This window comes from Leptodactylus fuscus, chromosome 10 (genome assembly GCF_031893055.1).
Source record: "Leptodactylus fuscus isolate aLepFus1 chromosome 10, aLepFus1.hap2, whole genome shotgun sequence".
Taxonomy (NCBI): Eukaryota; Metazoa; Chordata; class Amphibia; order Anura; family Leptodactylidae; genus Leptodactylus; species Leptodactylus fuscus.
In genome coordinates this window covers 17,629,830-17,655,386 of record NC_134274.1, presented here as the reverse complement: position 1 = coordinate 17,655,386, position 25,557 = coordinate 17,629,830, and the positions used below count along the sequence as shown (strand labels likewise).

The window sequence follows — 25,557 nt, the reverse complement described above, 5'->3', positions numbered from 1 at the left end:
TCAACTACTCCACCGGTGTAGTTGAGCTAAACACACACATTCAGCACTGCTTCATCACGCCAATAGAATGCATTGGCCAGCACTGATTGGCCAGAGTACGGAATTTGGCCAATCAGCGCTGTCCAATGCATTCCTATGGGAAAAAGTTAGCTTGCGACAATCGCAAGCTGACAGGGATTTCCATGTAATAAAGTGATTTATATGCCCCCAGACATGCTTCCCCTGCTGTCCCAGTGTCATTCCAGGGTGTTGGCATCATTTCCTGGGGTATCATAGTGGACTTGGTGACCCTCCAGAGACGGATTTGGGATTCCCCCTTAACGAGTATATGTTCCCCATAGACTATAATGGATAAATGTATTTTTTCTCATCATGGTGTTACAGATTTGTCTGGAAATTACCTTTATCACCGGATTTCTTCCCTTTGCTTCCGCTTCGAGCGCTCAAACCAGACGGAACACAAGTCTCTGGTTTTTTAATCTGAGTGTTTGTAAAAATGTTTAGACTGCTGGTCTATAAAAGATAAGAAAAGTACAAAAAAATGAGGTTCTATAGAAGTGCCTTATATAGTGATACAGCCATATAGCACTGCTATACAATACCGCTATTATACATAATACCGAATAACATACCGTACAATGCATAGCAAATAGTGCATTCATTTTTGCATTCACGTATATGGGGGCTTTTGTTTCTTTCTGTTCTTATGACCGGCCCTATAATACTGGAATAGAATGGATCAGAAACCCCCATAGACGTGAATACATAATGGGATGTCACTCCAAGTGCATCCTGCTGCAAACTTGGCCTTGTTGGTTACACTTGTTGGCCTTGAGTGTTGTAGGATAGAAGATGTTATCTAGGTATATCTAGGTCCGTGATGGCAAACCTATGGCACACCTGCCAGAGCTGGCACCCATCTGTGGAACAGATTATACTGTGTGGGGCCAGTTTGCAGCAGATTACACTGTGTGGAGCAAATTATACTATGTATTGGCCACTGTGGAGCACATTGTACTGTGTGGGGGCCCTTCACTATTTTTATCACACAATATCTGTTTTATAGCAGACAAGTGACATTATTGCAGACCGTCCGTAACCGTCCACAATTTTGGATGCGCACAGTATTAAGGTTAGATTGCCATGTTGGCACTTTGTGATAAATTAGTGGGTTTTGGATTGCAGTTTGGGTACTCGGTCTCTAAACGGTTCGCCATCATTGATCTAGGTAATACCAGTTACAGACCATGTACAGGTCACTGGAAAAAAAATTCTGGCCATCGTTTTTAAGAGTTTTCCAGCCTCTGTGTCCTGTCCAATCTGAGAATGGCAAGAGAGACAATGATACATGCTGGACAAGACAATTCTCCTACCTGGTCTACAAAAACATGAATTTATATCCCTTACACGCATTACTATAACTCCAACATCATGCCAATGTATTAGATAGAACTTATCTTACCCTAAATAACAAGGACATATCCATATTAAATGGATACGTCGCAATTTCAGCCGTCTCATTCTCTGGACATTGGTGTTTTTCAGGTTCCTCTCCTAGCGTCGAGAATAAGTTTAACTATTCCATTGAGAAATCTGTTAATTCTTGTCTCTGCAAATAAGACCACAATGGCATCTGATCAGTGTCATATCTAGGGCTGAGCCAATCTTGAGATTTCAGGATCGCATTTAAAATCCAATTTGCAATCATTTTCCAGCCGATCCCGATCGTGAAATTTGCTTGATCACCGATCGGAATCCGATCTTTTCCAATCCTGATCGCTCAACCCCAGTCATATCTTAGCATGTAGTGTAAGGTACACAATGATATATGTGTACAGTATCATGTGGATACTGGGATTGGATATTCCATCAGGGGCAAAATGTACACGCCGTATCAATAAAATTCTGAGAATATTTGGCAACCTATGAGGTCTGTGCCGCCTTAGATTATAGTAGCCTCCAGTGGTCAGCCTACTAGGATAGGCTGCAGGTCCATTCAATGTAGTATTTCATGGCAGCCATTTAAATAAAATGTCCTAAAATGTAACATATGGTTGTGAATTCTATGAATAGTGGATACATGTCTGAATGTTGAGGGTTCCACTACCATGACATCCAGTGATTACAAATATGCAAGTGTCCCCAAATATCCCATAGGTGGTGTGTATGTTTGGCCACCATTCCATTCACTTCTATGGGACTACTGGAAGTGAACAAAGCAGCATCCGAGTAGCGACACCACTATTCCATTTGGGGCACATGGGGGAACTTGTAGACAATTGTATTTGTGATCACTGGGATTTCCGGCATTTGGATCCCCAGATGTCAGACATCCCCTATCCTGTGAACAGGGGATAAATGTCATTAATGGAAAACCCCCTTAAATATTTGGGTAACAGGATGAGCCATACCAAAATGTTATCTCAGTTGCTAGGGCAGGAGGCTGGGTTGTGTGGAATATTTATCAAGGTATCACCAGTTTTCTAGTACGAATATATTAAAAATTGAAAAACAGTAAAAAAAATTATATATACAGTATATATATATATATATATATATATATATATATATATATATATATATATATGGACTATAAGACGCACCTAGGTTTTAGAGGAGGAAAATAGGGGGAAAAAAATTTGAAGCAAAAAATGGTAAAATATTTAATATATGGGAGCTGTAGTTTTGCAACAGCTGCAAGGCCACATTGACAGGTGACCCTGCAGCTGTACGGGGATGCATAGAGTGGTTTTTTTGCGGGGCCAGCTGTACTTTAATAGTTATACCATTTTGGAGAATATCTATTACTTAGATCACCTTGTATTGAAAAAAAACCTGGTGGTTTATGATATATATATATATATATATATATATATATATATATATATATATATATATAATTTTTTTTTTTTCCTAGGGACAGGAGGTGATTTAGAACTTTTATTTATATTTTTAAAGCTTTTTTTTTTTTTAACTATTTTATTCCCCCCCGGGGCTTGAACCTGCAGTCGCTTGATTGCAAGTCCCATAGACGGCAATACAACTGTATTGCCGTCTATGGGACATTCTGTATATTAGTATTACGGCTGGTCATAGACTCAGCCGCAATACTAATATAGCAGTGACAGGCTTGGGAGCCTCATTAGGCTCCCGGCTGTCACCCGAACAGGTCGGCTCCTGCGATATCGCCGCGCAGGAGCCGGCCTGCAACTTCACAGGTACGTGGCCGGTGGGGACCGGCCCCGGGGGAGAAGGGGCCACCGATACTGACCCGGCATCCGCTGTACTAGAGAGGTGGATGCCGGGGAGGGATAGACGCTGGCACAGGTGCCGGGCCTGAGGCATCGCTGCGCTCCACTGTCCTGCATGAAGCCAGCGGTGGGGGGACGGAGGAGCGGAATAGCATCGCCCCTGCTGCTGGCTTCATGTAGGGCAGAGGAGCGCAGCGATGTCTCAGGCCCCGGCACCTGCATCTATCCCTTGCCGGCATCCGTCTCTCTAGTACAGCGGATGCCAGGCGCCACATTCGGACTATAAGATGCACCCTTCTTTTCCCCCCAAATTTTGGGGAAAAAAGTGCGTCTTATAGTCCGAAAAATACAGTATATATAAAATCCAAAAACACTTACTAAATCTGAATACAGAGAGCTGACACCAGATATCCGAAGTGAATGCGCTTTATCCACAGAACGTATAGAGCACAGGGATCCAGCTCTTGCCGAGACTTCCAAATTTACACTTGTCCCGGGATGTACCTGCTCTTCTGAGAACTTGATCTCTACCTGCATTGTATAAGATCAGAACGTCAGAATTAGACTCGAGTTACACTTGAGTATAGCGCAGAAAACCTCCAAAACTGCAAAAGGCTTTCCGTAGTCCGTTTGGATATTTTTAATGGCAATGATAGTGTAGTGTTTGTCAGAACCCCAAGGGACCCTACCAGGGCTGGCATCAACATCCAGCAAACCCAGAAAGATACTGGATCCAGTGGGCACAAGAGACCCTACCAGGGCTGGCATCATCATCCAGCAACCCCAGAAAGATACCGGGTCCAGTGGGAACAAGGTACCCTACCAGGGCTGGCGTCATCATCCAGCAAACCCAGAAAGATACTGGGTACAGTGGGCACAAGGGACCCTACCAGGGCTAGCGTCAACATCCAGCAAACCCAGAAAGATACCAGGTCCAGTGGGCACAAGGTACCCTACCAGGGCTGGCGTCAATATCCAGAAAACCCAGACGCTGGGGCCGAGTGGGCACAAGGGACCACTGCTCAGCTGAGAACTGAAAAATGCAGGACTTTTCTCTTTGCCTTTTTTCAATCAGAAACCCAGTGGACCCCATTATAGTCTATGGGGTGTTAGGACTGAGCGGCAGCCACGGCCGAGGGATCGGGTCACAGCCCGTCCCTCCGCGGTATCATCTTGCCGCTTGTCACTCCCTCCTTGTTGCCGGAAGTCCAGCTTAGCAAGGGTTAAGCCCTTTTGCTGCCGGAGGGCTCGGTCAGGCTGTGACTGACACTCGTGTCAACCAATGACCTCCGCCTTGGGCAGCTGGCCTGACTGAATTGGACCGCCCTTCCCCTTTTTAAGAAGGGAAGTTTCTCAGCCCGCTGGCCTAGTATCATTTCACAAATGCACTGTGTGCTCAGGTTAGCTAGCTTAGTTAGTATTTGGTCAGGCAGAATTCTTAGTTTTAGTTAGGAATTTACTATTGAAACTTTAGTTGTTAGCTAGCTGTGGTGTGCCTCTGTTGGTCTGAGTGCACACTATCTATTTATTTGCAGTCTAGTACAGGAGTGCTGTCTAGACTGGTTTCCTTTGAGCGGCTGCTCCGAGCGGCACAGGCCTCTGTGATTATACAGAGGAAACCCGTTTGGCGTATTTGGCTGGCAGTGATGCTAACTGACCTTATTCACACCAGGGTGTTCTTGTGGTTCAGAGCCCAGTGGGCTCCACAGGGGATTTGTTTGTTAGGTTTTTTTTTTTTTATAAAACCAGTTGACCGTAACATGAGGTCCACAGGTTTCCGAAGGTAAACACTTAAGTGGATTGGGTGTCTGTTTTTCGGGACCCCAAGCAGACTTGAAGAATGGAATCTGGTCACAGGTGTGAATCTAGAGCAGGGGTGCCCAATACGTCGATTGGGATCTACCGGTCGATCGCAAAGGACATATGGGTCGATCGCGGGATGCAGCCAGCGATCCCCGGTGTCTGCTTGTTCACAGTGCAGGCTGAGAGTCGACTCAGCACTCCAGACACTTGCAGGCCGGGCAGCAGCAGCTCTGGGGGGATGACGCGCTCCCCACTCTTAGGGATGGAGGGGGCGGGGGTGCTGCTTGTTCACAGCGCAGGCTGAGAGTCATCTCCGGACACTGGCAGGCGGGTCTGCGCTGTGAAAAAGCAGACACCGGGGATCCCTGGGCGGCCACAGAACGCCGCTGTCTCCTGCTGTCATGCTCCGCGCCAACCCCACCCACAAGCCCGGCCTTGCCCACAGACATGCCCCGCTCCACCCACAGGCCCACCCGGCCCGCCCACACACGCACCGGCCCCGCCCACAAGAAGTGGGTAGTAGATCTTTTGCCATGGTCAGTTTAGGAAGTAGCTCACACGCTGAAAAAGTTTGAGCACCCCGGATCTAGAGTAAAACTCAATGGATCCCTTTGTAAGTCAATGGGATCTGTTGGGTAAATGTGATGTCTGTGATGTGCTTTGACAACAATGAATGTTTTATATGTAAGGTATTTTATATTGATGTATACATCCAACCTGTGCTTACAGGACTATATATATATATATATATATATATATATATATATATATATATATATATATATCAGAAAGTTACATTGATCTATTTCATACCTTATCCTTGACACAGAATGGAATCTCGTATGGTACTAGATTTCCAATTGTTTCTCCATTTGGCAATATTGAGAAGACTATCAGCATGGCAAAAGGGAACAGATCTGCGTCTACATGAAAACTCATAGGAAACAAACCACGTATCGCTGCAAGGAAGAAGAAAATATTTTAGAGATAATCTTACAATGGGTTCAGGGTTAGATTAAATCAGTCAGCACCCAAGAAGATTGGACAAATACTTGGGGATGTGACATTAATGCACCAACTCCCATTGCCTATCTCCCTTTGACCTTTGTCTTGGCTACCGCTACATGCCCAGTCCACACTTGTCCTAAATCTCCCTGCTCCTGTCCTAAGCAAAACAATCACCGGTGACCAAGGAGAGCTAACAGTCCAAGATGTACGTCTGCACCACCTTATAGGAGATGTCCAGTGCCTACATCAGTAGATTTTGCAAATAACGTGAACAGAGTTTAAGTGTCTATTCATTCTCTGGACTTACTTGGGTTGTTTGGTTGATCTTTAATGTCTATTTTGTGTTCCTTGTACAACGAAATTCCAGTTTTAGAGCGTACCTGGAAAAAAGAGTAGAGAAGAATATAGGACATACATGTGACAATCGGAAATAACTTATAACATACTAGAGGGAGGACCCAGCTTCGCACGGGTATATTACATTTTATGTTTGTGTAGTGGCCCCATAAGAATTGTCCAGTTTTGCACTGATGTATTTTGTATGTTGTTTGTGTGTATGTCCATAAGCGTCATGTGATTATGTGGATCTCATTTTGGATATCAGTGAAAAACCTGTGATCAGTTGTTATGGATACCTGGAGTAAAGCTGTATCTAATCCTTCCCCGTGTAGTACTCTGTTTAGACGCAAGTATCTAATCCTTGTTGGTGTGGTACTGTGTGCAGATGCACATATCTAATCCTCCGGCGTGTGGTACTGTGTGCAGATGTGTGTATCTAATCCTCCCCCGTGTGGCATTGTGTGAAGAGGCACGTATCTAATCCTCCGGTAAATTAAACTGTGTGCAGACGTGCATATCTAATCTTACGGCATGTGGTACTGTGTGCAGATGCGCATATCTAATTCTCTGGCGTGTGGTACTGTGTGCAGAAAGGTGTATCTAATTCTCTGGCGTGAGGTACTGTGTGCAGATGCACGTATCTAATCCTCCCCCGTGTGGTACTGTGTGCTGAGACGTGTATCTAATTATCTGGCATGTGGTACTGTGTGCAGAGGCATGTATCTAATCCTCCGAAGTGTGGTACTGTGTTCAGACGCACGTATCTAATCCTCCCCTGTGTGGTATTGTGTGAAGAGGCGTGTATCTAATCCTACGGCATGTGGAACTGTGTGTAGACGCACGTATCTAATCCTACAGCATGTGGTACTGTATGCAGACGCGTGTATCTAATCCTATGGCGTGTACAACTGTGTGAAGATGTGCGTATCTAATCGTCTGACATGTGGAACTGTAAGCAGACGCGCGTATCTAATCCTATGGCATGTGGTACTGTGTGCAGACGTGCTTATCTAATCCTCTGGTGTGTGGAACTGTGTGCAGATGCGCGTATCTAATCCTCCCCTGTGTGGTATTGTGTGAGGAGGCGTGTATCTAATCCTATGGCGAGTGGAACTGTGTGTAGATGCACGTATCTAATCCTACGGCATGTGGTACTGTGTATTGAGATGCGTATCTAATTCTCTGGCTTGTGGTACTGTGTGCAGAGGCTTGTATCTAAACCTCCAAAGTGTGGTACTGTATGCAGACACACGTATCTAATCCTTTCCTGTGTGGTATTGTGTGAAGAGTCGCATATCTAATCCTACGGCGTGTGGAACTGTGTGTAGACACGCGTATCTAATCCTTTGGCGTGTGGTACTGTGTGCAGATGTGTGTATCTAATTCTTCTCTGTGTGGTACTGTGTGCTGATGCACGTATCTAATTATCTGGCTTTTGGTACTGTGTGCAGAGGCATGTATCTAATCCTCCAAAGTGTGGTACTGTATGCAGACACACGTATCTAATCCTCCCCTGTGTGGTACTGTGTGAAGAGGTGCGTATCTAATCCTACGGCATGTGGTACTGTGTGCAGACGCGCGTATCTAATCCTCTGGCGTGTGGTACTGTGTGCAGATGCGCGTATCTAATCCTCTGGCATGTGGTACTGTGTGCAGATGCGCATATCTAATCCTCCCCTGTGCGGTACTGTGTGCAGATGCACATATCTAATCCTCTGGCATGTGGTACTGTGTGCAGATGCGCGTATTTAATCCTCCCCCGTGTGGTACTGTGTGCTGAGACATGTATGCAATTCTCTGGCTTGTGGTACTGTGTGCAGAGGCATGTATCTAATCCTCCAAAGTGTGGTACTGTGTGCAGACACACGTATCTAATCCTCCCCTGTGTGGTATTGTGTGAAGAGGCGCGTATCTAATCCTACGGCATGTGGAACTGTGTGTAGATGCACGTATCTAATCCTACGGCATGTGGTACTGTGTGCAGATGTGCATATCTTATGCTCTGGTGTGTGGAACTGTGTGCAGATGCGTGTATCCAATCCTTTGGCATGTGGTACTGTGTGCAGACGCATGTATCCAATCCCCGGCGTGTGGTACTTTGTGCAGACAAGTGTATCTAATCCTTCGGCATGTGGAACTGTGTGCAGAAGCGCGTATTTAATCCTCTGGTTTGTGGGACTGTGTGCAGACGCGTGTATCTAATCCTCTGGTGTGTGATACTGTGTGCTGATCTGTGTATCTAATCCTCTGATGCGTGTATCTCAGTTTGGATATAAGTGTTGGGTTGTGTATGTAGAGTGACCATGTGTATTGCAGTTGGAATATGAGTGAAAGACTTGCAGGTTTGTATTGGCTAAGGGGGGGCATTGTGTTTGGAATGGTACGTCCGAGCGAGTTGGAGTCTCGTCTTAAACCTTCCCGGATATCTGAAGTATCTCTGTGCCAAATTTGGTGAAGATCGGTCCAGTCGTTTGGTTCCCATTAGAGCACAGACAGACAGACAGACAGACGGACAGACAGACAGACAGAAATTCATTTTTATAATATAGGGAGATATATATATATATACTAGAGGGAGGACCCGGCTTCGCACAGGTATATTACATGTTATGTTTGTGTAGTGGCCCCATAAGAATTGTCCTAATTTTGCACTGATGTATTTTGTATGTGGTTTGTGTGTATGTCCATAAGCGTCAGGTGATTATGTGTATCTCATTTTGGATATCAGTGAAAAACCTGTGATCAGTTGTTATGGATACCTGGAGTAAAGCTGTATCTAATCCTTCCCCATGTAGTACTGTGTTTAGACGCAAGTATCTAATACTTGTTGGTGTGGTACTGTGTGCAGATGTGTGTATCTAATCCTCCCCCGTGTGGCATTGTGTGAAGAGGCACGTATCTAATCCTCCGGTAAATGAAATTGTGTGCAGACGTGCATATCTAATCTTACGGCATGTGGTACTATGTGCAGATGCGTGTATCTAATCCTCTGGCGTGTGGTACTGTGTGCAGACAGGTGTATCTAATCCCTGGCGTGAGGTACTGTGTGCAGATGCGCGTATCTAATCCTCCCCCGTGTGGTACTGTGTGCTGAGACGCGTATCTAATTATCTGGCATGTGGTACTGTGTGCAGATGCATGTATCTAATCCTCTAAAGTGTGGTACTGTGTTCAGACGCATGTATCTAATCCTCCCCTGTGTGGTATTGTGTGAAGAGGTGCGTATCTAATCCTTCGGCGTGTGGAACTGTGTGTAGACGCGCGTATCTAATCCTACAGCATGTGGTACTGTGTGCAGACGCGTGTATCTAATCCTATGGCGTGTACAACTGTGTGCAGACGCGCGTATCTAATCCTCTGGAGTGTGGAACTGTATGTAGACGCGTGTATCTAATCCTACGGCATGTGGTACTCTGTGCAGACGTGTGTATGTAATCCTATGGCATGTACAACTGTGTGAAGACACGTGTATCTAATCCTCCCCTGTGTGGTATTGTGTGAAGAGGCGCGTATCTAATCCTATGGCGTGTGGAACTGTGTGTAGATGTGTAGACGCGCGTATCCAATCTCCCGGCATGTGGTACTGTGTGCAGATGTGCGTATCTAATCCTATGGCATGTGGTACTGTGTGTAGACACGCGTATCTAATCCTCCCCTATGTGGTACTGTGTGCAGACGCGCGTATCTAATCCTCCCCCGTGTGATACTGTGTGCGGAGACACGTATCTAATTCTCTGGCTTGTGGTACTGTATGCAGAGGCATGTATCTAATCCTCCAAAGTGTGGTACTGTGTGCACACACACGTATCTAATCCTCCCCCGTGTGATACTGTGTGCGGAGACGCGTATCTAATTCTCTGGCTTGTGGTACTGTGTGCAGAGGCGTGTATCTAATCCTCCAAAGTGTGGTACTGTGTGCACACACACGTATCTAATCCTCCCTTGTGTGGTATTGTGTGAAGAGGTGCGTAGCTAATCCTTCAGCGTGTGGAACTGTGTGCAGATGCGCGTATCTAATCCTCTGGAGTGTGGAACTGTATGTAGACGCGTGTATCTAATCCTATGGCATGTGGTACTGTGTGTAGACGCGTGTATCTAATCCTCCCCCGTGTGATACTGTGTGCTGAGACATGTATCTAATTCTCTGGCTTGTGGTACTGTGTGCAGAGGCATGTATCTAATCCTCCAAAGTGTGGTACTGTGTTCACACACACGTATCTAATCCTCCCCTGTGTGGTATTGTGTGAAGAGGTGCGTATCTAATCCTTCGGCGTGTGGAACTATGTGTAGATGCGCATATCTAATCCTACTGCATGTGGTACTGTGTGCAGAAGCGTGTATCTAATCCTATGGCATGTACAACTGTGTGCAGACGCACGTATCTAATCCTCTGGAGTGTGGAACTGTATGTAGACGCGTGTATCTAATCCTACGGCATGTGGTACTCTTGCAGATGTGTGTATCTAATCCTATGGCGTGTACAAATGTGTGCAGATGCGCGTATCTAATCCTCTGGAGTGTGGAACTGTGTGTAGATGCGCGTATCTAATCCTACGGCAAGTGGTACTGTGTGCAGACATGCGTATCTAATCCTACGGTATGTGGTACTGCGTGTAGACGCGCGTATCTAATCCTACGGCATGTGGTACTGTGTGCAGACGCGTGTATCTAATCCTATGGCGTGTACAACTGTGTGAAGACACGTGTATCTAATCCTCCCCTGTGTGGTATTGTGTGAAGAGGCGCGTATCTAATCCTATGGCGTGTGATACTGTGTGCAGACGCGCGTATCTAATCCTATGGCATGTGGTACTGTGTGTAGACGCTCATATCTAATCCTCCCCCATGTGGTACTGTGTGCAGACGCGCGTATCTAATCCTCCCCCGTGTGATACTGTGTGCAGAGACGCGCATCTAATTCTCTGGCTTGTGGTACTGTGTGCAGAGGCATGTATCTAATCCTGCAAAGTGTGTTACTGTGTGCACACACACGTATCTAATCCTCCCTTGTGTGGTATTGTGTGAAGAGGCGCGTATCTAATCCTTCGGCATGTGGAACTGTGTGCAGATGCACGTATCTAATCCTCTGGAGTGTGGAACTATGTGTAGACGTGTGTATCTATTCCTACGGCATGTGGTACTCTGTGCAGATGCGTGTATCTAATCCTATGGCATGTACAAATGTGTGCAGACGCGCGTATCTAATCCCCTGGAGTGTGGAACTGTGTGTAGACGCCTGTATCTAATCCTTCGGCATGTGGAACTGTGTGCAGATTCATGTATCAAATCCTTCAGTCTGTGGAACTGTGTGCAGAAGTGCGTATTTAATCCTCTGGTTTGTGGGACTTTGTGCAGACGTGTGTATCTAATCCTCTGGCGTGTGATACTGTGTGCTGATCTGTGTATCTAATCCTCTGATGCGTGTATCTCATTTTGGATATCAGTGTTGTATTGTGCATGTGGAGTGACTGTGTGTATTGCAGTTGGAATATGAGTGAAAGTCTTGCAGGTTTGTATTGGCTAAGGGGGGGGGGGGGGCACTGTGTTTGGAATGCTGTATCTCAGCAACGGTACGTCCGAGCGAGTTGGAGTCTCGTCTTAAACCTTCCCGGATATCTGAAGTATCTCTGTGCCAAATTTGGTGAAGATCGGTCCAGTCGTTTGGTTCGCATTAGAGCACAGACAGACAGACAGACGGACAGACAGACAGACAGACAGACAGACAGACAGACAGACAGACAGACAGACAGACAGACAGAAATTCATTTTTATAATATAGATTACACGAGTAAGTAAAGTGAAGTGTAGATGGCACACTATCAAGGAGTGACGTTAGGTTCCCACTCCAGTAGTATGATCAAGGAAAAAACTTCACACTTCAGACTGTTTATGTCTTGCAATCCCAGTAACATCTTTGTACAGTAACGTTTCGGCCGTATTATATGGCCTTCATCAATGTTGGTTCTTTTCCTTTCCAGTTAGTCACAACATATAAACAGTATTCAAGCATACTTAGTCCATTGTGGGTGAGAGCCTAGTTGAGGTCTATCACCTAAAACCATACATGAAGAAGGTCACGGCTTCCACCATGTTCCATTATCTCCCAAATACAACCAAACTGTCCTGTATTTACCTTGAACATTTCCATGTCCATCACGAAAAACTACTCACCATGTAGAAGAAGTGGAGATGATCAGTATCGGAGTCGAGAGTCCTCCTGTCGATGTTATATTCCACAGTCATTGTCTGATCTGAATCACATTCTAGCTCGCTTGAGTGGGATCTTATAACCAGTTGACTTTGACTCTGAGTATACAGGGGTGCAATGGTGGCACGCAATGAGTAATAATGATCATCATCATCGTATTCAGATGAAAAAGTCGGCTGAGGAAAATGATATAAAAAAAGTCAACAAAAAAATCCAAAAAATTACGTTCAACTAGAGTAGTATTCTCGTTTTCCCTTCACAATTTTGTCATGGATGATTTTTTTGTTTCAATTTCCATGTCACGGCAGTCATCCCATTATCATCACAGCGAGGATAACAAGAAGAGAGAACACAAGACAACACGGGATCCACCATTGACCATAGGTGATGATGACAGATTGCCTTCTCTCCGTTCCCCCAAAATGGCAATGGTACTGATCATAGAGCACACCTTGAAAACTCTCCAATAAACGTCAGTGAGTTGTCTCCAATTTATTGGTTTCTATACCAATGTATAGATTCGGCTGAAGAGTTACCCCAAGAATTATGTATGAAAAAATTATGGATAAAAAATCCACCATCAAAAAATACATACACACAAGAACAGAAGACAAACCTGTAACGTTCTCTTCCTCTGATTTATCCAACTTACCATTATAGTCACATATGACTCCCACGTTGAGGTGTTGAGAGCAAAAAGAGCAATTCCATTCTCTTCCGTTACCACAGTTTTCTGTGGCTTTCCAGAAAATTCTCCATTGTGGTCTAATACGTATATATATACAGTCTTATTAGGTATGGGTTGTCCTTTGATATCGATCACTTTCAACTGAGAATGAAGAAAAGAAACGAGTAATCAGAAACTTCTTATAGTTTCTATTGAGGTATACGTTTGCTAGGTCCCTTCGTCAGGGCTTGTGTCGGCACCCGCCAAACTTGGGCAGGTGTCAGGGCCAGGAGCACCTGGAGGAGCTCCACTCAATTTCTGCCATGAGCACTTCGTCAACAAAGATGGAAACAATCATTGCACTGTTAAAGCTTGGTTCACAGTAGCGTTCGGGTTTCCATTTTTTGGGTCTACTATAATGGCATCCATTGGGTTCCTGCCCAGTTTCCTTCTGCTTTGGAATGGGGAATGGATTTCCTAAACAGTCACACAACACTAATGTGAACCGAGTGTACATTTAATTAGTTGCACCCCAAACAGAGTTCTGAGGCTCTGTTGCCCAATGGCCCACAAAACCTCAAACATTCTGCCCTTCTCTACACATTTCCAAAGTCCTAACGTTCATGGATTGGTAGGTCTCATGCACAAGGTCAAAAAATAGAACATTTCACAAACCTCCATGTGCCGCTTACATGTGATCTATGTTCCACCAGCATGAATTTTTCATGTATCTCTTGTCTTCTCTGGAAATTCTCTGGCAATATGTTCTGCCAGTTCCCAAGTCTGTAATACTAATAAGTTTGTCCTTACCTTGTTATAATATGGAAGGCCTTTCTGATAGACAATCGTTTCATCAAGAATCCTAATTAAGTCTTTTGTGCTTATATAGACTTTAACTGATGCCTTTTCAATATGACCTAAAGGAGAGAACAGACTGTCCATGATACTGGAGTTGGATTATAACCTACATTCCCCTTATAAAGAGGACACTATAGGGATTTTCTGTCTTCCTCTCTCAGTATTTGCCTGCTCTCTCCTTTTCTTACTTCCTATATTCTTCAGCAAGCTGAAGAAATGAGAGGACTTGACTGTTTGATGGACAAGACACATTGCCTTTACCATGAGAAATTGTTTATTATGGTTACTATCATATAATACAGTAATGTAGATCAAATATGCACGGTAAATATTTATTACATTACACCGGTTTAGAGAACACTACATGCTGCTAGGACTGATAACAGACTTACACTCAATGTTACCTTGTATTCACATAGAGATATAAAACACTGTCCAAGGCTTTATTAGCAAACTGCAATGAGCTAAACTGATAATAGCAGAAGATAACAGTTCTGAATGCATCTGGAGAACTCAGCCCCCCTCACCTCCAGAGAGCAGTGAGTCAATCGTCTGACTGAACATCAGATAACAGGACAACAATGGGAGGAATCATTTTACATAGCAGGCAAACAAAGCAGAATTTCTAAAGGAATGTATTTAGGGAAACTCTTGAATGTACATAAGCTACTAGCATAGATAGGATCCTTGAGATGGGATTAGCCTTTTACCTCAACTCATTTTTTTTATAAACTGTTACATGCTGCACCAAACTGCTGTGTATTTCCCCACAGCACTATGGACATCTTTGTTTCACAATGGCTGAACAACGCCGAGGTCATACAACATTTGAACCACAAAAGTTGCTCTATAGCCCTTGCCTAATAGCATAAAGAAAACAAATGGACCAGATTGTTTCAGAAATTCTTACCAGTTTGCTCCTCTGTCAGACTTGCCTTAATTTCTACAAATGGATAACGTACTGATTTGGAGAAATTGAAGAATTCAAGGTTGATATCTTTTGATAGGCAGCCTGTGCTGTCGGTCTACAAAACAAATGGGTTTCAGAGAAATAATGGATAAGCCAATGTCTAAGGAACATTTTCACCCCTGGTTGAGGGTAAGCCAGATCTCTATGGGTCCCTGACTAGGATTTCCTCCTTGTTGTTACATAGTGACATAGAGTGGTATGGTTTGAACTAAACCTGTCCATCAAATTCATACTAGGGATGGGAAAGGATTTGGATGAAGGGAAGGGGTATGACTAACAGAAGAGGGCAGATCAATGTCCGATCTGTATGACTGTTTATATATTTTATACAAATGAATCCTATCTGTCCTTAGACGTGTCTTCTCAATGTGGATCAGTGGTTAGCATTGTTGCCTTACAATGATGGGGTCATGGGTTTCAATGTGACTAAGGGCAACATTTCCATGGCATGGGTATCTGAGCACTCCACTTTTCTCCCACATGCCAAAAATATACTAATTTAAATTCTCTACCCATGCCACAGTTGGACCATGTTAGGGGTTATTTCAATAGGTAGCCGATAGTTTACTCATTACCCATCCACACGTCAGACCAGGCCGGCCTCTGCTACCGATGCAGCAGGTTATGTCACACTGAAGAATGCCAGGACAATACATTCGGGTATACTTCAAAGTTGGGTGCAGCGAACCCTGGTGGTGACAGTAGAGGCCGGCTTGGACAGGATCATGGATGGGTGAGTGGGGGTCTGTATGCTGTGTGCAAATCAAAAAGGGGGACTATATACTGTGTGGGTGTCAAGACAAAACGTTGGATGATATACTTTGTGGGTGCCAAAAAGGGGGGGGGGCTATACACTGAGACCACAAATAGGCACACATAGTATATGACTTTATGATACAATATTGCAAAATGTTATTGTCTTAAAAGAATGACCTTTTCGGGAGTGGACACATCTGTAAGTGAGTTAAGGTTGAGTTAAGCTTGGAATAGCACGATGGTACTGGGATTTTTTTTGGAAACACTGTTTGCACTAGGCTTTTGTAGGGCACTATATACGTGACACTGATTCTTAGGACCACCCTGTGGGTTTCTGTTATTTTTAGAGGCATAAAGAAGAACCTCACACTCCTTTTAGTACTGAAGTTATGATATCATTTATGAAGCAGCAGCATCAGTAACAAACGTGGCATTTCGGTCCCTTGACCTTCTTCAGACACAGTGTAGGGCTGCTGCAAGTATCGGGCACTGAATGCAAAAGCCTAACTGAAAATCCGTAGCAAACAACTGTGTAATTTATTGGACTTGTCTCTTCATATAGGATGGGAAGGCCTTTTGGGCCTGAAAATGACTTACCTTCACTTCCTTCATAATGATACAGTTGTCTTCATCTTCTCCTTCACTACTGGTGTCTGGACTGTCCCGTCTTTTTCGATGGTAATTTTGTTCAGGACAGATAGAAAGATCAAAAGATCCCTGTACTGGTTTCCCGTAAGTGTATCTGATAAAATAAGACAAGTAATAAAAGTGATGTCACTGTGCTCTTATCTTCTTCTGGATAGTTGGAAAAAAAATCAGAATTGGGTGGAAATGTAGAAAAAGTGCATTTGTGTGAGGGGTTGGGTTGCAAGAAGGAGTAGGCGAGGCTCAAACTAAACTCTTACACCAAAGCCCATGAGCATCTTGTTACACTCCTGTCACTCCAATTTTCATTACCCTGTTTGACTTTTGCATGAAGGTTACCATAACTAGAACTGCTGTCAGGACTTGAATCCAGAGACTTCAGTGTCCCAGGCTGATGCTCTTCCAACTGAGCTATTTGGCCTCCTGGACAGTTCCCGGTACCTCTAGTTTCATTTCCTGCCTCTCTGGTTTTCTCCAACCTGTTCTCCTATATACGCCCAGCCTTGCGAGATTATTGCGCTCTGCTGGTAATCTAGCTGCGATCTCCTGCTCTGCTGAAAACACTGACGATCATTTTGTGCATTGACCACTGGCTTGCTCCTGACTATGGTATTTGCCTCCTCCTCCAACACTGACGCTCATCTTGTGCCTTGACCACTGGCTTCCTCCTGACTACATTACCAGCCTTGCAAGTAAGTCACCTTCCAAGTAGTAGCAACTTAAGACTCCGAACCAGACCCAGACCATTATAACTGTTTTCTTTACTGTAGGTTCATCGAGAGGTAGAAGAAAAGAAGGCAATATGCACACTGGTCCAAACGCGGAAAACTTTATAAGCATACAACGCGTTTCGGAAACAGATCCCTTTCTCAATTGTGTGTCAAGTGTCTACTGTAGGAACCTGCTATTAAGTGAGAGTTTTAGGAGTGGTGCAGTAACAGTAATTTACCTGCCACAAATGTCCAGGTGAAGAGTCTTGTCTATGGAGACACTGGATGGTTCATTGATATTTACCTTAAATCTCTTTGACACTAAAAGGAAAAAAAAAATGATGTTAATTATCTAATAGGGTTTTTTCTTTTTGACAACTTGTTACCAAAAATATGTTAATCGACAGATTGGTATTGCAATTCTTTGTTTTTTTTCATGTTTTTAGGGCAGCATTATATATATGAGGCATTTACCTTGGGTCCTCTACCACCTTATACATCTAGGATATTCTATCACTTGTCTTCTCTGAAGTCCGCTCCCTCTATTTTCATGGATGTGATTTGAATAAGATGACTTTTTTTTTTTTACGTCTTAGTAGTCAATGTCTATAGATATAAGTGGGGAGATCCTTATGTGTCTTCATCACCTTCATGTTGCTATGAAAGGGGAGACCTAGTTCTTTGAGATAGTACGGGTTTCAAATAGGTCGAGAAAATGGGGAAATTTCTACCAAACTGGTCTATCTTCTTCAGACATTGTGAGTAGATGATTTCAATCTCATATCTTGAATATCTACCAAATGTATTTCCCCTCTATAGAATTAGCCCCACTTAACATGGGTTCTGAAGCTATTCCCAGTAGGGCCAAGGAGAGTATTAATAGAAATTTCTTTAATGCCTTGAGTGACATCCTTAGAGTTTGGAAATTGGTGCGAGAGAATTTATAGGCTCAATCTTTTTTTGCACTATGAATATTGGTATCACTCCGTATGTCACCATCCAGTCTACTGGACATAAATCTAATAAATATATGAGCGTCAATGCTCTTAGACTGCCAGTACTGGAATCATTTCTTCGAGATTGGTTATAATGTGATACATGTAGTATCTTTGCCCCATTATTGTCATTCACAACTTACCATATTCCTCAACTTTAAATTTTGCTTTACATAAATGGGTTAAGGTAATTTGATATTCTCCGAGAGGTAACTCATCCGCCAGATGGAAGCTAAGCTCTCCAAACCCATCCTTAGTAGACACATCCCGCCACTGGGCTATGCGGTGTTTATTGGGGTCCTATCGGAAGTTAAACAAAAGGTTCAACTATTAAAGACAGTGAAAACTAAAGCGATCTCTTGTTCTTTCATTTCCATTGGTAATATAAAATATATGTCTGTACGGAGTTTGTCGTACTTACTATTATTTCAACCAAACGATACTGGAAAAAACAAACAAACAACAGATTAACATATTGAATTGTAACTCTATTCACAACGGTAACAATGTTGCACCTCATGGTACCCAAATGAACATTTTTTTTATCCTATACTTAAATGGGCCATCGGTAACAGTTGGTCCATCAGTAACAGTCTTATCTACAACCCAGTGCTTGGGGCCCACCAACAGATTTTACTTTGGAGTCCACAATTTTTAGGCCGGTTCATACGGGGTATTTTGAGCCGGATTTTGATGCGGAATCCGCATCATAATCTGGCTCAAAAATTGACTCCCATTGAAATCAATGGGAGCCAGTCATTTCCTTTTTCTGTGATCGGTTTGTTCCCACTCATGGAAAAAAGAAGCAACCTGCCCTTCCTTCAGGATGATTCAGCTGCGGACGTCTGCCTTGTGACACCTCCCTCCCAACTAGGCCCATTCATTTGGGCCTAATCTGGAGCGGAATGCCATAACTGGACGCCAGTGCACTGCATCGGCATCCAATCGCGGCTAGCCGTTTTTTGGACCGGAAACTGAGGCGGAAAATTCCAGTCCAAAAAACTCATGTGTGAACTTACCCTTAAAGGGTTATTGCAGATTATTTTAATGGGTTATGGAGGACAAGATTGTTGTATCAGCAAAACCGCCAGTTCTTTGCACCATTCACATCTGTCTCTTAAATCCTCAATCTTGGGCACCATAACCACCAGCAGGCAGGAGATTCACTGTGCTACAAAGTCCCTCGGGAAACGACTCCTACCACCAGCATCTATACCAGAGACCCTCCTCTTAACCAATACAACTGCCCCTGAGGACCATAGGCGTTTTAGTGGCATCACCTACAGCCGCCGTGAGCTCAGTGCAACTGACTACTACTCCCTACTTGTCCCTAAACCATTCCACTTGGTTGCTACAGCTGTACATGGCGTTATATTATTCACTTATTTCTGATTTATTCACAGTACGTTAATAAGTTGTTAATTTAGTAATACATCACTTACCGTTGTATCGGTGGAACGGTAATCACGGTCCATAGAGATAAACTGAAACATCACTGAAATCAGTAATAAAAGAAATCAGGAAAGTATTAATGATCATTTTACTCATTAGAATTTTTTAGGTTGGATATTTAAGTTTTTGCCATGTCAGTGTTCCCAACCACCGACTCACTAGTAACTCACCAACCCTGCAAGCAGAGAGCATCTAGTGTTCGATTGTATTCTCTTGAAAAAGGGACAGTAGTTCGCAAAACGCGTAGTGCCCTATGTTTGGGAATTGGCTTTCAACTATTTGAAGTAAGACAGGGGAAACACGGTGGCTTAGTGATTAGCACGGCAGCCTGGCAGCACTGGAGTCCTGGGTTCGAATCCTGCCAAGCACAACATTTGCAAGGAGTTTGCATGTTCTCCCCGTTTTGGCGTGGATTTCCTCCCATACTCCAAAGACATACTGATAGGGTACAAAATTAAAACTATATGAAGTAAGACACATTGCTTGTGCAAGTGTGTTGTTGTCTACCTGTTAGGATTGGGTTCCACAGGTTGCTCTCCCGGCGCACAGTGCCACCTGTGGGTCAGTCTAAGTCCAGCTTTCACCCTACTGAGCATGCTCAGACTTTTGGAGCCACTCACAAGCTGTCATTTCTCCCCTACTGAGCATGAGCGGTGAGGTCATGACCACCGCCCCTATTGGGCGGGGTCTTCCTTTTAAATAGTGTGAGACGACGCCCGCCGGCTGCTCACACTTTGACTAATGTTTTGACTAAAGATTGACTGAAAGTCCACGGAAGTTGTAAACCCTGAACTGTCACTCTGCACCAGGGTTAGGAGTGGTAGACACTGTTCCAGCCTGTGGAGCTGCAGCAGGTTTGGGCTCTGAGCCTTTGTAGACTGTCAAACTTAGGGGGCATTCACAAGGAGTAACGCCGGTAGTGTATCACAGCCGGACATGCCAGCGTTACGGCAGACTGCCGAACACTTCCCATTCACTTCAATGAGAGCGCTAGTAACAGCGGCGTTTACGAGCGCTCCCATTGAAGTGAATGGGAAGTGTTCGGCAGTCTGCCGTAACGCTGGCGTGTACGGCTGTGATACACTACCGGCGTTACTCCATGTGAATGCCCCCTTACTTGGTAACTCCTAGCTTTTGCAGAACTCCTAGCTGTTGCAGGAGCATGCAAACTTCCATGGTGACTCCTAGCTGTTTCAGGTGCATGTTTGTTGCTGACCTGGGGTGAGTTAACACTTGGCAGACTTGTTTGTTTCAGACCCTGTTCACATTGAGTACCGCACCGCACCACTGCCCGTGTTTGTTGCACTCTGTTCACAGGGAGTACTGCGCCGCACCTCGGCCAGTGTTTGTTGCACCCTGTTCACATTAAGTTCAGACATACAGCCGCCCACTCAGCCTCTGGACCTCGCTGCAGTGTTCTGCAGACTAGAGGGTCTGTCGTTTAAAAAATATTATTTATATATATACACAGAACCGTAACACTACCCTACCCATGGGTGCTCCACCCCATTGTGCCTACAATGTTTCCAACCAGTGACTCCGCAGTCTCTTAGGCTTTCAAGTTCCCCGCATGTGTTATCTCAGCTGTTGGCAGATTTTGGATACCAATGGATCCGGGGATAACTTGTTTTGTTGGAAAACACCTTTGAAAATATTTTCTAGGATGTTTCATGCAATACCCAGAATCCCTGCTATTTGAAGGGACCACAGTGCTTGTGCGAACGTCATCGCTATTTGCTTTGCACGTCACATGGCTGATGTAAGAGATGGCATACAATGTAATTATTGAAGGGATCACTAATGCAGTGTCCGCTTCAAATGGTTGATCAGCAGGGTTTTTTTTATTGATGAGGATGACCTATCCTAAAGATATACCATCAATAACAGGAATAACCTGATCCCCATATAGCTTCATGATGGTTGGGGAAAGCTTGATATCCTGAAAAGCAATACTCCTCCGACACCAGAAATAAGCACTTGTCTCTGCTCAGCGCGGTGACCTCCACATGCAGAAGATACGAGTGCCAATTTCTGGTGTTGGAGACACCAGTCAGGAATCAGGCTTTCCTTGACCATTGTCATGCTGCTGAGGGTCGCTTTTCCCCTGCCCTGTTACAGTCATACCCCCATATGATATGGATTAGTTAGTTTAACCTTGAAAGGTAATGGACTAAACTTAGTTCATGATATTTAGATTGTGAGGGTAGGGGGGTCTGTTGGGTGACACTTAGTGAAAGGGCCATAACAGGTGTGACCCTCGTCCTCTATACACATGGCTATTTGTGTTATAAAGGTGAATTTTCATTATTGATTTCTTGTGTTGTCAGTGCAAAGTCAGCGCTGTCTATAGGTCTGAGTGATAACACTGGCTAAAGACCCTGTGAGGTCAACAGTGACCTGAACGAGACTGAAGTTTACATTCTAAAGTCTGTTCCAAAAGATTCAAGCAGTAGCGCCATCTAGAATGTACTGCAACCGAAAAACTAGGCCCTAGAGGAGAGCGGTATTCTATGCAGAAATTAGGCTTTGCTGTTTCTGCTTGACCTGGATTTGGCTTTGAGCAGGGCTGAGTGCACCAGGTTAGGTTTGGGATGGGTCCACTATGGACCTTACGTCACATCCCTTGTAGTTTACGCCTAAAACATGTTCCTAAATTTTCTTGCATTTTGATTAAATTCCATTCCATTATGAGTTTTTTTTTTTAGTACAAATGACTAATGTAACTGTAAGAATAATGCCAAATATTATTAGCAAACAGATACGAGTCCTCTCTCTATATGTTGGACCTTACCTGTATCATCGGGTTTGTAGACGTATTTATCGGTATGGATAATGCACAGCTCCTGTTTTGTAATGATAACGTCCCGGCTCTTATCCACATGGATGTGGTCTCCATGAGCGGTCACATGAACGGAACCTTTTGCAGAAACCTTGTTTATGACCGGGACCTAAGGGGAAATGAAATACATTTTTGTCACAACTCCACTCAAGTTTCTGTTCTTCAGGTCTGCTTGGGGACCCAAAAAATGGAAACCCAATCCGCTTAAAAAGCGGTTACCTGCAGAAACCAACAGACCCCATAGACCAGGGGTAGGGAACTTTCGGCTGTCCAGCTGCTGTGAAACTACAACTCCCAGCATGCTCCATTCACTTCCATGGGAGTTCCAAGAACAGCAGAGCCAGTATGCATGCTGGGAATTGTAGTTTTGCCGTACGCTCCTTACCCCTGCCATAGACTATAAGTCCACTCCATTGACTAAACTACTTGTACAATACTACCCAACGTTTTTGAACAAGTCCCATGTGGAATACTATGGTTAGTTGAACTTTCAACATTATACAGTATATTAACATTTTGGACAGTCATACACCATACCCTATAGATGTATACTGACCTGAAAGGGATAACACTCGGAATGGTCATGAGCATCTATTTTATGTTCACCTATAGTGTGAACTTGGTCATCTATCTTCAACTCCAATTTTAAATCAACTGCCCCCTTCAGATCAAGGAAGGTCACACAGGCTTTCTCCTTGGCCCCCTGGGCTAAAGTGTAAGGGATGGCGATCATGTAATGACTATAAGGATAGAGAAACACAAACATTAGCTATAAGTCATTAATAAAATGCAGAAATCAGACGTCAGAATCCCAAAGAACTGGACCAGTCTTATTGTATTACATAAAAAGTAGATCATCTACATCAGTATTTTCCAACCTGTGTCTCCAAGCCATGAGATCTAGTTTTGCAACCTCTGGAGATCCTCAGGATGGGGAATACTGAACTACTGTATAAAATATATACTCATCTAATACATATAGAACAGCTTATAACATATTACAAAGTAATAACTTATTCCAAATCAATGAATTGTATCAATTAATAGCTTACGGTTCCGATGCTGAAGTCAGAGATGGGCAAAAGATTGCCAGGCAGGTGGACATCAGGAGCAGCCACATGTTGGACCACACGTTACCTCCACTCAGCCTGGATGTTCCTCAATGTTCCCTCCTTTGTCTCAATGAGAGAAAAAGGAGGAGCCAAAATTGTCCTATGTCCAACAATGTGGCCAGAGATATCTGAGATGTCAATAATACTGTGGGGACATCTTGGCCACGAGCCAGAATTTTTGCACATTTCATTGACCTCTTATTTGCCATGGAGTTTGTGTAGACAGACAGGGGGTCAGTGAGTGTGGACTTTGTGAGATAGTTAATGAATATATGAAGTTCAGTAAGGATTTCTGAGGGACAGACCATAGAAGTCTGTTCAAACAAAACTCATCGGAAAAGATAAAAAGTAAAAAAAATATTCAGTCTAAAGAGGCAAAACATTTTTATTGTAAGAGCAAAAAAATTCTGGTTTTATAAGGAATGTATTGCCGATTTTTAATCAAATCATGAAATTTATCCAATTTTTTTTTTTCTGATTGAGTTTTTTTTTTTTAAATTGAATTTACTGTCAGCAATCATGGCAGTTGCGTGTATGTGCATGACCAGTGTACATAAACCAATGATGCTACCCCCATCGTGTCACAGTGGGGATGGGGTCTTCAGAGTAATGAGCAGTGTTACTTTTCAGCTTCAATCCATTTCAGTGTATTTGAAATCCCAAAGTGCGTGTTTGTTTGAAGACATATGGAGTAGCGCAGTTTTCCTTTCATCTTCTGGTCTTTCCCCATTTGCTCCACCCCATTGGGGTGTTGGATGTTTCTACTGCTGCTGAATCCCTCCGGTTGGCGTATCCAAATATCTTGAACTGACTATCGCCGTTGACCGTTCAATCAAAGGCCCTGTGAGCGGGTTGCTTGGTACATTTTCTTTAATACTTTTCAGCTTTGGTCTTATCTGACCAGAGCACCTTCTTCCACGTTTGCTGTGTCCCCTATATGGCTTGAGGCAAACTGAAAATGGCACTTATGTCTTTCTTTCAACAATGGTTTTCTTCTTGCCACTCTTCCATAGGCTTAGTGCACACAGGGTTTTTTGGTCAGGGTTTTGAGGCCGTAAACGCCTCAAAACCCGGACCAAAAAGTCGGCTTCCATTTAAATCAATGGGAACCGCTCAGGAGGTTTTTCCGGGAGCCATTTTTGCCGGCTCCTGGAAAAAAGAACGGACATGTCCATTCTTCAGGCTGAGTCACCTCGCGATTCGGCCTGAAGAAATCCCTCCTCTGGATTAGGTCCATTCATAGAGCCTAATCCGGAGGAGGGTGCGCGGCTGGATGCTGGTGCCGTGCACCGGCTTTCAGTTCCGCGACACGTTTTATGGATCGGAACCTGAGGAGGAGACCGCCTCAGGTTCTGATCCAAAAACCTCCGTGTGAACTCCCCCTAAAGGACCAATTTGTGGAGTGCACAACTTATTGTTGTCCTGTGGACAGATTCTCCCACCTGAGCTGTGGATTTCAGAAGCTCCTCCAGAGTGACATGGGCCTCTTGGTTGCTTCTCTGATCAGGGTTCTCCTTCTCGATCTGTTAGTTTATGTAGGTGGCCATGTCTTGGTAGGTTTGAAGTTGTGGAATACTTTCTATTTTTGGATGATGAATTGAATAGGGCTCCTTGGGATGCTCAAAGCTTGGGATATGTTTTTATAACATAACTCTGCATTAGACTTCTCCACAACTTTATCTCTGACCTGTCTGGTGAGTTCCTTAGTCTTCATGATGCTGTTTGTCCATTAGTGTTCTCTAACAAACCACTGAGGCCTTCATAGAACAGGAGGATTTATACTGAGACTACGTTACACAAGGCCGGCCTCTATTAACTCATTAAGTGACTTGTGAAGGCGATTGTGTGCACTGTATTTTATTTAGGGGTATCAGAATACAGAGGGCTGGATATTTTTGCACATCACACTTTTCAGATTTCTATTTGATTAAAATTTTGAAAATC

General features: G+C 43.9%; 1 protein-coding gene across 1 annotated transcript in view; it reads right to left on the bottom strand.

Moving 5' to 3' along the window:
• LOC142219122 (alpha-1-inhibitor 3-like) overlaps positions 1-23,621 on the bottom strand; it is a 41,812-nt gene extending 18,191 nt beyond the window's left edge. Inside the window, exons 1-16 of the mRNA XM_075288087.1 lie at positions 23,554-23,621; positions 23,058-23,241; positions 22,454-22,610; positions 19,653-19,705; positions 18,632-18,652; positions 18,354-18,510; positions 17,455-17,536; positions 16,458-16,602; positions 15,045-15,159; positions 14,087-14,193; positions 13,262-13,438; positions 12,573-12,785; positions 6,370-6,442; positions 5,868-6,013; positions 3,630-3,782; positions 402-513 (exon numbers count right to left, since the gene is read on the bottom strand). Coding sequence (XP_075144188.1) covers positions 402-513; positions 3,630-3,782; positions 5,868-6,013; positions 6,370-6,442; positions 12,573-12,785; positions 13,262-13,438; positions 14,087-14,193; positions 15,045-15,159; positions 16,458-16,602; positions 17,455-17,536; positions 18,354-18,510; positions 18,632-18,652; positions 19,653-19,705; positions 22,454-22,610; positions 23,058-23,241; positions 23,554-23,621 — 1,963 coding nt within the window. The remainder of the gene's footprint in view (positions 1-401; positions 514-3,629; positions 3,783-5,867; positions 6,014-6,369; positions 6,443-12,572; positions 12,786-13,261; positions 13,439-14,086; positions 14,194-15,044; positions 15,160-16,457; positions 16,603-17,454; positions 17,537-18,353; positions 18,511-18,631; positions 18,653-19,652; positions 19,706-22,453; positions 22,611-23,057; positions 23,242-23,553) is intronic.
• Between the last annotated feature and the right edge of the window lie 1,936 nt (positions 23,622-25,557).